Below are 10,479 nucleotides of genomic sequence, written 5' to 3' on the forward strand. Positions count from 1 at the left end.
TCTCTCTCTCTTGGCGACGATGAAGAGAGAGATACATACATTTGTCAGTGTGTTGCATAAAGTCTGCTCACGTTCTACTGGTACAGCTGTTTTGGCTAATGGCCAAAGTAGGATGCGAAGTTGAGCTTTCGTCAGTAAGGTCTAGCCGGAGGGAACGGCTATTTCCTTTGGCTAGCCTTACGACCAAGTCACAAGACTCTCTCTCTCTCTCTCTCTCTCTCTCTCTCTCTCTCTCTCTTCTATCTCTCTATCTCTTCTCTCTCTCTCTCTCTCTCTCTCTTCTCTCTCTCTCTCTCTCTCGCTCTCTCTTCCTTCTCTCTCCTCCTATCTTCCGTCGTCTCTCTCTCTCTCTCTCTCTCTTGTGGTGCACGGAAATTAAGAGTGATCACGTAATGATTACCTGTGCAGGTGACTGTGTGTGAACATAATCCATACATACCCATTATATACTATATATAATTGTATATGTATCTATTTTTCTATTATCCCCCCCCCCTCCACCCAACAAGACGACAGATATAAGTAGTGTTTATACAAAGTCTTTAGTTGTTTCATAAGTTATATTCACGTTTATTATGACGTAATGTAGATACTTGCTTTGGTTTGTTAATTTCTCAGTGTTACTACTGAATGAAATACAAGAAACTAGGTACTAATTTAGAGATTAAGTATATAGTCTCACTTGGAGGGTTATGCAGATATTTGCTCATAGACCTATCATTTAGATGTAAGTTTATTAAATGGCAGGTAGTGAGTGACTCACCCAATCTGTTACATGATTAATAATGGGTTAGCCTATTTGGCAGTGATCGTAGTGTTACGTAATACATATATATTTTTTTTTACTTTCATCAAGTAGCTTAGAAACATCTACCATATTTCTATATTTGGATAAGTAGAGCTAATTTTGTCGTGGCATCGAGTTATATTTAGAGGGGCAATGTTTTCTTAATTGTGATAGCTTCTCAGTAATAATATGTGGTGTTTTATGTAAGGTGACAGTTTAGAGAAAGACCCTTGGTGTCGGGTATGATCATCATGGCTGTAGACAATGGAAATATGATATGCGTGGAGGCTAACCACGAGATGTCAAGAGTTATAAGGTTAGGTCCTATTTCACAGGTGGTGTAGGCTAGAAAGGGATGTTTAACGTCCTTTATGCTGGTAATGAGGACATTCAATGTCAGTCAGCGTAATTTTTAGTCATTTATTTGAACGTGTAAAGCTAAAAACCAGAAGAGTTTCATAAGATTGAGGAAAGAAATGAGGTTGTAAAATTCATAACAAATTCTTGTGTGTCGAGTAAATGCTTCAGTTACTAATCCTACCAACGCTTGAGTCACTATTTTTGTAGTGAATAAAATACTGTACAATAACATATAATATTTAGCCCATGATAATCAGGTAAGCTGCTTTTCAGTAAGCAGTAGATTCTTACTCTTACAACACCCTTGTTACATTGAGGTCTGTAGATTTGAGCCCTCTTGTGGTATTTACTGAACACAGGAAGACCTCTCCTTTAGGGTAGTCTTACTGGACGCAGGAAGACCTCTTCTTTAGGGTAGTCTTACTGAACACAGGAAGACCTTTTCTTTAGGGTAGTCTTACTGAACACAGGAAGACCTCTTCTATCTCGTCCCCATCAAAGTCTATAAGAAAGTGCAATTAGTGGAGTGAATCCTAATGCCATCTATCCAGCCAGGAATTGGGTTCCTTGCTGCAAAGTTTAGTGTAAGAGTCATGCTAATGACCAACTTCAAGTCTTGAGCTACTTCTGCTAAAGGGATATGCAGTTCATGCACAGGGGAATATCCACCACAATTCTTGGCAAATCCCAGATGCTGAGACTGGCAAGTTTTATTTCTTATTTACTGGCAATAGGAATTGTTAAGAAATGCAAATTCTTCTTCAATTATGGTATTAGGGGTCAGAAGTGGTGACTGGGCACCAGCATGTCTTTAGTCAGATTTCCAGCTTGGCACCTTTAACAATTCTGATAAGTAGCCTTCAGAAATCTTTGTGTGCTATACAAGTGAGATATAAATGGGTAGTCAAGCTATTCTTTCCATTTCATCCAGCCTGCGGATGAAATGGTATGTTCAACCTCTCCACCTCCTTCTTCTCCTCAATTGCTCTTTTGCAGTCGGGGCATGGGAAATATTTTACTCCTTGATTATTTTGCAATCCTGACCTTCTTTTGTGACACTATTGGTTACATTCAGTGGAGAACCTTGTCTATGATAAATAAATGACTAAAACCTGTACTAACATTTGACTACATAAACGTACATTTAACTACATAACGGTACATTAAGGGTGAAAAAAAAGATGACAAATTTCTGTACATTATATTTGATAATGAACTCCTCTTTCACATTCACATCAATCACAGTTTATAGACTAGATATGTAATATGTGACTAGACAACTGTTAAACATTGGTTACCTGTAAAATAAGTTGAAACAAACATTAGCTTAAGAACAATCTTGAAATAAGGGAAAACATGATTAGCAGTAATTATAGAAAAATCTTTAAATAAGGAAAAACATAATTAGCAGAACAATCTTTCAAAAGCCCAATAAAAACTGGGCTCTGTGATTTCCAAACTAAAGAGCTAATATTAAATAACAAACAATAAAGAATTCTTAAACAATATTCAGGTATAACAGTAGTTTCAAGCATGGAAAGTCTTTGTCAGTAGTTTCTAAAATGCACCCTCATTTACCATTTGTACTGTATTGTTTCATGAGCAAAACTCCCTATAATCAACTGGCAGATTATTGAAATCAGTTTGGATAAAAAATGACAGTGCCTACTCTTACAAATAAATAATGTTAGTTTTATATTTTAACATTATACAGTTTGGTATTAATGGTCAAGATAATTTCCATTTGGTCCCTGTATTTAGTGACAGTATTGAAGACCCACAAACAGAACTAAAAACAAATGTGACATAAACCTTATCTTTGTCCTGATTTTAAGTATTACATTGTTCCAAGACTGACAAGATAGCTTAGAAATCTAGCTTCATACCAGCAACAAAAACTTTTACAAAAGATTATCTGACATGACATTATGTATTAACAGCATTACCAAATTAATTTCACAGGCACATGGAAATAAAATGTGTTGAATACTGTAGTGCTTACCAAAATGTGGACCACATCTATTGATAAGCTCCTAAATTTTTGTGTAAACTGCCTTATTTCACAGGAATTTATCAAAAATCACACATTCCATAACATGTAAGGGTATGGACCTATTGTTGTAAGTGATTAAGGCTAAGTGAGCAACTGTTTGTCATATTATTTGCTTGATATCACAGGGAATGTTAGTATTTAAGAGGGCAATATAAAACTAAACGAACTAAATGAGCACTTAAAAAATTTAAATTTGTATCTTGATTATGTCACATGTCAAGTCATTGTTTATAGGAGGGCACCTACTCAAAAGGTTCATTTAAACACTAATAAAGAAATTGCTATAGCTAACCAAGAAGTGTCAGGTAGATTTACCTCAGCTTTACTCAAAGGGTACACAAATTTGAATGCTTGGAATTTTTCCCACATGAGAACAAGAACAAAGTATGAATAATTTAAATAAGTGAATGATGAAATTATATTCATGAAGATATTTCAGTTGAGACATGAGAGCCAAGGAAATTTGTCTCTCCTTTTGGAAACCAAGCTATATAGTATTAGATTTCATTTTATTAAAGGAGAACTTTTCCTTTTGAAGTCAACAAAATACTGGAATACCCAGCAGGCTATTAAATAGCAAAGAGTATAGCACCAACGAAGCTGGCAAAGAGTAGGAATGGTCGAACAAAGAGTTAGGTGACAACATTGTCTCCTAACTTCTACTTCAATAACAAGTTCAAGGGCAGTGCAATAACACTGAAAAGAGACAAGGAGGTATTAGCATAGGTAAAGTTTGACCAAATTCTTTGAAAATAAATTAATTCAAAGAGACTAAAGATGCACAGCCTATCAAGGACTTGATATGTTATCGAAAAAAATTTCTTCCAATGTAGTAGTATGAAGACAACACTAGTAATTTTGCACCTATAAGGTGTTTAGGCATACAGTAAAATAAGAAGTTTACAGGTTACATAGACATTTCCTTATAAATAGCCATGCAAAGCCCGAAAATGTATCCAGAGCAATCTAGCTGTAAGGAAGACTAAAACAAAATACTAAACATTACCATGTAGCATGACTAAGTACTCTTTCACTTTGCTGACACCTTGTGTCTTCTATGACAGTACTATCAGGATTGGCTACAGGCAAGTAATCAGATGTAGTACCAACAGATGATAGTACAACCATTGTTGCAGGCTCGGAATCACTGCGACATTCCGATGGTGCACAGGCTTCGCGGTTGGAATTTGCATGAGTAATGGTTTCATTTACAGTTATGTTTTCTGACTGTAAAACCGAAGAAGAATGAAGTGAGGTGGCTGCTATGTCACTAATAACTTCAGGAGGCTGAAGTACTGCAGTATTGTTGAGGATAGGAACAGTTTCCACTTCCTGAGCTGTTGGCACTTGTGGAGATGGAAGAAGTTCTGAGGCTCCAAGTACTTCCTCCTCAGTTCTCAAGATGTGAGATTCCTTTGACAAAGGACCTGAATCTGGCTGAATGTTGTACTGTGTATTTTCTAACAAGCTAGTTTCTAAGACTGGTTCTGCTGACACAGTTTTGACTGAGTTCAGTTTGTCATGAGGGAGGATAATCTGGAAAAAATGAAACTGAAGATTAATTTACAGTTTGAAAATTCATAATAAGCTATTTTCCTTGATAACAAAAATAAGAAATGCATACAATTCGTCACTGCTAACAACATGAAAATTAGCCAGTTGAAAATTCTGAAACTTAAAGTACAATACATATTAACCTCGGTAGCAGATGATCCAGAGTTATCCAGAAGTTGTTGAGATTCAGTGAATAGGAGTGACTCGGGAAGGACCATTAAACTGAGAGAGTTCATACCAGCAGCCACTGATTGCACTGGCATATTAGCACCATCTTGACATTTGCTGGCCAAGTCCTTACTTGCGTTCTTAATTCGTTTCAGCAGATGCCTTTTCACATGTCTTTTTAAATCGCACAGTTCGAGAAAAGCCTTTCCACACTGTGAGCACTGAAAACAGATATTGACATATTTTACCCAAAAAGTAAGCTTAGAGGTTGATCATATTACTGTACAACCCTTGGCATCCTTATTCCTGTACTACCCTCATCAAGGATGTCAAGCTTAAGTTTATTTAGTAATTATAGCAATAGAATTATGAAATAATTTAACAAGATGATATCTGCTTGTTTCTGAGGCTGTTTAATTATTATGCAGTAACAAAGCACCATTAACTCAAAGCAGCTTAGTATAAGACAAAATGTATCCGTCATCTTCAATACCATAATAAAGCTATTAATCGTACTACATATAGACCTAGATTAGTATCTTGAAAAACCAAATGTAAGAGGAAAATTAAATTTCGTTTGGTTCCTAAAACTTTTTATCATATACAATAAAACCAAGTACTATATTAAATGGATTTCAACAAATCTATTTTCTTAAGTTTACAAGAATGTATTACATTTGATTCCCTTTGTCTAAAAACACCAAATGACATCTGAAATCTGCTGTTTCAAGATGCACAGTCATGAAAAATAAACTTTATTTGCAACACCAAGAAGTTTCTAAAACTTCCCTAAAAAGTAAAGTAAATTCCAATCTGGGTTACAAGATTTGCAAAATATGAGAAATCCTGCAACAAAGATCTTAAAATAATGTTATTTGGTCCAGGATCTAGGAATTTAATTTGAATTTTCAATCTCTATAATGAAGGCAAAAGTAACAAACCCTATGTGACTTTGTTCCCTGATGGATTAATCGATGTCTACTCAGAGCTTTGGATGTGGTGAAAGTTTTGTGGCAAGTTGAACAGCAGTATGGTCTTTCACCAGTGTGACTTCTAATGTGACCTGTTGTGCAAGAAGAAAAAGAAAGAATGACAGTATAAAGTAGTAGAGCTGTATTTCAATACAGTTGATCAAGTAAAGTGAAAGATTACTTCAATTGCATTTGCTGACCTCCATAAGGCAAAGTTAATAGTAGTTAAGCCAACGTCCATATTTATTATTTTAAAGGACCCCTGGCCTTCAGATTCGATGCTTAATCTTCTGAAGCTTGGATTAATTCTTTAACAATTTTTTTGTCACATCTGACTGGAGAAGACATGGGGCTTTCTCACACCACTAGAAGCTAAAGCCATAATAACAGTGGTCAAGATAAAGTTCATCAGGAAGGCTTCTTCACATGGTATGTGTGTAGAACTAGAAAGGTTTCTCAGAACTGGATAAAAATCCTAGGAAGGTCTTAAGCATCTTTATCGAAACACTTGCACTTATAGCATAGTTCACTCGGTGAATCCAAACTTATGCCCTTGCTCTTAAATACTTGCCAGAGGGTAAAACATTACTTCCTGATGGTGAATATAGACTACTTCCTTGATCTAAATAGAAATAATAAAAAATCTGCCAAGGTGGCACAGTGGCAGTGAGTTGACTTATCACTTACACTAATATAGTGTTACTGTAGATTGCTTCCCTAAGCTGCAAATGATGCTGGTGGCCTGGCAAATAACCTCTTAAGATGAGGCATTAAACATATAAACAGACTGAAAAATGTATTCATGTAACATTACATTACTGTATTCAGTACAATACTGTATTTCATTAAGCAAATGTCAATAAAAATGCTAAATCAACAGACAGAGAAGCGGGACAGTAAGTGCACAGCATTTTGTAAACTATGTTAAGACAGACACAAAGATATTAATGATCCTTTTTTCCATATTGTATGAGTTTTGTGTCTTGTGCAGGCCATGTAACTTGATATTTTAGAGTAAACGATTGTTACAAAATAGCCTTTAGTGTTGGCCATTAGTTAATTTATATGGAACTGCTGTACACTGTAAGCAATGAGAGTTGACTCTAGGGTATCATGTAGGCAGTCAAATAGGATATTATATGTACAACACTGAAAAAACACAAACCTTGGTAATTTTGACTATTATTAAAACCCTTGTTACAATGTGGGCATAGAAACTTTGATGAACTTGCATGGACTGTTGCTACATGGCGCCGTAAAGAAGACCGACTTTGTAAGACTGCATTGCACTGGTCACATACATAACCTTGGTTGTCTGAAAAAAATAACAGTGTATAGCCTAATAAAAATACTAACCCAAATTACAGATTAAAAATTCAAAATTGCTAATAGTTTTCTGTCATAAAAACAAACCTTTTATTTGATGCATTATTGCTCACAGCATGAATGGTTATTCAATAAATTAATCAATGTTGAAAGAAGGGCTTGCTGCTATGCCATTCTCCCAGTATGAGACCAATTTTTGAGGTGTAAATGAAGATCCAAATATCTCCCTCAAAAATTTCATCATGATGTCCCAGAATTCCAAAGAGTATGTTAAGGAAAGACTATTTGCCCTCATAACTTAAAGGAACCTTAAACAGGAGATAACAAAAGGTTTCTCATTAGAAATGGGGAAAAACCTGCCATTCTAGGAAGCAAGCGCAAAATATGTCATAATTTGCCTGGTAAAGGTCCACTGCAGAAATCTGGTAAGGTCATATAGTCCTTTGTATCAGAGCCTGCGAAAAAGCTCTTATGACTTGAGAAATCACTGGATATTCTCTTGGGAATTGGAGTTTTCACAAAATTTGCTGAAATGGCACTTTTCATTTTTAAAAGCTTTGAATGATGATGTCCAATAGGAGAAAAATATCTTGGGAAAATTCCTGGATAACTCCTTGTGCAGGAACTTCTTTGGGGATAAATGACAGGATTTATGAGCACGTGGATCCAGAAATGAATAATAGCATGTCAACTGCAGGAGTTTTCTGTAGAAATCAAGATGATGTGGTTGATATCATGGAATTCCCTGATTCCCTCTTGCCAAGGGTATTTACTTTCTGTTGGCTCACAGCTCTGCTCTGCTGATCTCATTGGATTCTTTGCAGCATCCTTTTAGCTTCAGCTGCTTTGTATCCAGTTTCCATTCCAAGGCATCTGTCCAACTAGCCTCTCTAGTTTTCACCTCTTATTTGCAAGTGAGTTCTGGAGCTAGCTTTATAAGTACGTATAAAGATTTTTCTTTAGCTTTATAAGTACGTATAAAGATTTTTCTTATGTCAAGATAATACCATACTCAGTATTCACATAAAGGTCACAGTATTTCATAAAATTATGCACAAGTTTTTGCTTTTAGCATTAAAAATTGTCAAGACCTTACCTCCATGCATATTCTTCATATGGGTCTTCAGGTGAGCAGACTGTGAGTACCGCTTATGGCAAACATTACACTGGAGACTTATCCTGTTAACTTTTTGATGGGTTCGTTCATGTTTCAGCAAACTGGAAAGGAAGAACTTTTTTAATTGCATCTGAAACTGTCCTGTGCATACATGAACAATATTTAAGGAGTTGTGCATAGTATTTTAATGGGACATGAAATCTTCCATGTATTTGGGGTTGGCATCAGACAGGGAAAGGAGCAATCAATCAGAAAAGTAAAGTAAGAGGATGGAAGCTGAAGGAATTCTGGTATCATTATGATTAGTACAGTATTATAAGTGGTCGCACAACAATACAGTCACATTACTAGAAGCATAGTGCTCTCCAAAGGATTTGTTCTTAATGTGAATTGGAAAAGGGACAAGGCAAAGTTGAAGAAATTGTACAGAAGTGAAAAGACATAATAGAGAATGGATGAAAATGGGTGAGGGGACACTGTAAAGAATATTTAGTACCATCTAATGTGCTGTGCAAGGCATACCTTATGTGGTAACCTCCTACAGGGAGAAATTCATGGAGAATGGCAAACATAGAGATTCAAACCAATTAAGAATCCAGGCAAAAAGAGTTCAAGATAGAAGAGTATACACATCTCAATATACATCCAACCCTACAAATGGAAAACCTGATGTAAAAAATGTTAGGATGATGACGACATGCTAAACAATGACATTCAGGCACTTCCTAATCCTGTAACTGGTCTCTATTTTTATTTTTTACAAATCATTAGGTTTTCAGTTGAAAATAGGTTACCTTTATTGTCAGGGTTTATAAATAATGTTATGCACTTACAATAAATGTTAAAAGAATAAAAAAGTGAACAATGGAATTCTTTCATAAATCAGAATTCAGATATTCCCAGTTTTATTTTTAAAATATTTAAGAAGCATAAAAAATAATAAGTAGTTAGGGTAATAATTCTGTCACACACGAGTAAATGTATGAAAAGCTCATGCAATATATACTCACTTGCTTCGCTGTTTAAAAGTAAGACCACATACAGAGCATATAAAAGATGGGGGGTCGTCATGGATGCTGGAATGTTCAACAAGGTTTCTTCTGTATTTAAACTTCATGTTACATTTAGTGCACATAAATGGCCTGGCCTCACTGTGACTCATCAAGTGACTTTTAAGTTGACTTTGTCGGGAAAAGGTTTTACCACAGGTTGGACATTTTTTGCAGCCATTCTTAGATAATTCCAATTCATCTGCTTCATCTGTTTGTTCTGAGATTTTGGTATCACTATTCTTGTCTGTGCCTTTAGAATTAGTATTTTTTTCATGTCCCTGTAATGTTTCCACACATTTACTTCCATTCACATTTTCACAAGGTTTGTCCTCATCGGTGGTGCTTTTGGAAACTTGGCATACTTGTTCTACCGAAGGTGATATTTCAATAACGGCTTCAGCAGAACTTTTACTGGGATCAATGCCTGGATCAATTAATTCTGTTATAATATTGTATCCAGTATCCTTAACTTGTATAGACCTTTCAGTATCGTACCCCTGGCTATTGACTTTGTTAATTGAACAGCACCCTTCACCAAATGACGGAAATTTTGAAGATACATTGTCTAAAGACTGCTGATTGTACTGTTCCACATCATCACAGTGAAACAAGCTGTTAGTATCTTGGAAATAATGCTGACTGGGTGCTGTAAAAGTTAAGTCATGCACTTCTTCCAGTTTTGCATTTGGATACAACTGATAAATTGTACTTTTCTGAAAATTAACAGCTGATTCAACAAACGCTTGAATATCAACAGCGGTATTGAAACACGCAACGCATACATGCTTAGGCATTGACTCTTCACACTCCTCCTGAAATGTAAAATCAGTACTTTTGCATTATCACTAAAATTCTAAGAATGGATTATAGCAATTATTTGTAATAAATGGGCAAAATATAGTTTATAATGTTGTGTTCAGTAACAGAGGGATTACAATATAGAATTTAAATGTTTTGAAATAAATACAACATCAAGTAAAATTAACATCACAAAATCTACTTAGCAAGTAAATTTGTATAGTTTTCTATATCACAGGAAGATATGAAAGTGGCAAAGCCCTAATTTTCTTTTTCTCTGCATATTTTTTCTC

General features: G+C 35.4%; 1 protein-coding gene across 1 annotated transcript in view; it reads right to left on the minus strand.

Moving 5' to 3' along the window:
- Positions 1 to 2,333: 2,333 nt before the first annotated feature.
- Positions 2,334 to 10,479, minus strand: part of LOC135209636 (myoneurin-like) — an 83,602-nt gene continuing 75,456 nt past the window's right edge. The window contains exons 2-7 of the mRNA XM_064242350.1: positions 9,347 to 10,200; positions 8,316 to 8,437; positions 7,059 to 7,208; positions 5,864 to 5,985; positions 4,898 to 5,143; positions 2,334 to 4,736 (exon numbers count right to left, since the gene is read on the minus strand). Of these exons, the coding sequence (XP_064098420.1) occupies positions 4,203 to 4,736; positions 4,898 to 5,143; positions 5,864 to 5,985; positions 7,059 to 7,208; positions 8,316 to 8,437; positions 9,347 to 10,200 (2,028 nt within the window). The 3' untranslated portion in view covers positions 2,334 to 4,202. The remainder of the gene's footprint in view (positions 4,737 to 4,897; positions 5,144 to 5,863; positions 5,986 to 7,058; positions 7,209 to 8,315; positions 8,438 to 9,346; positions 10,201 to 10,479) is intronic.

This window comes from Macrobrachium nipponense, chromosome 38 (assembly GCF_015104395.2).
Source record: "Macrobrachium nipponense isolate FS-2020 chromosome 38, ASM1510439v2, whole genome shotgun sequence".
In the NCBI taxonomy this organism is placed as follows: Eukaryota; Metazoa; Arthropoda; class Malacostraca; order Decapoda; family Palaemonidae; genus Macrobrachium; species Macrobrachium nipponense.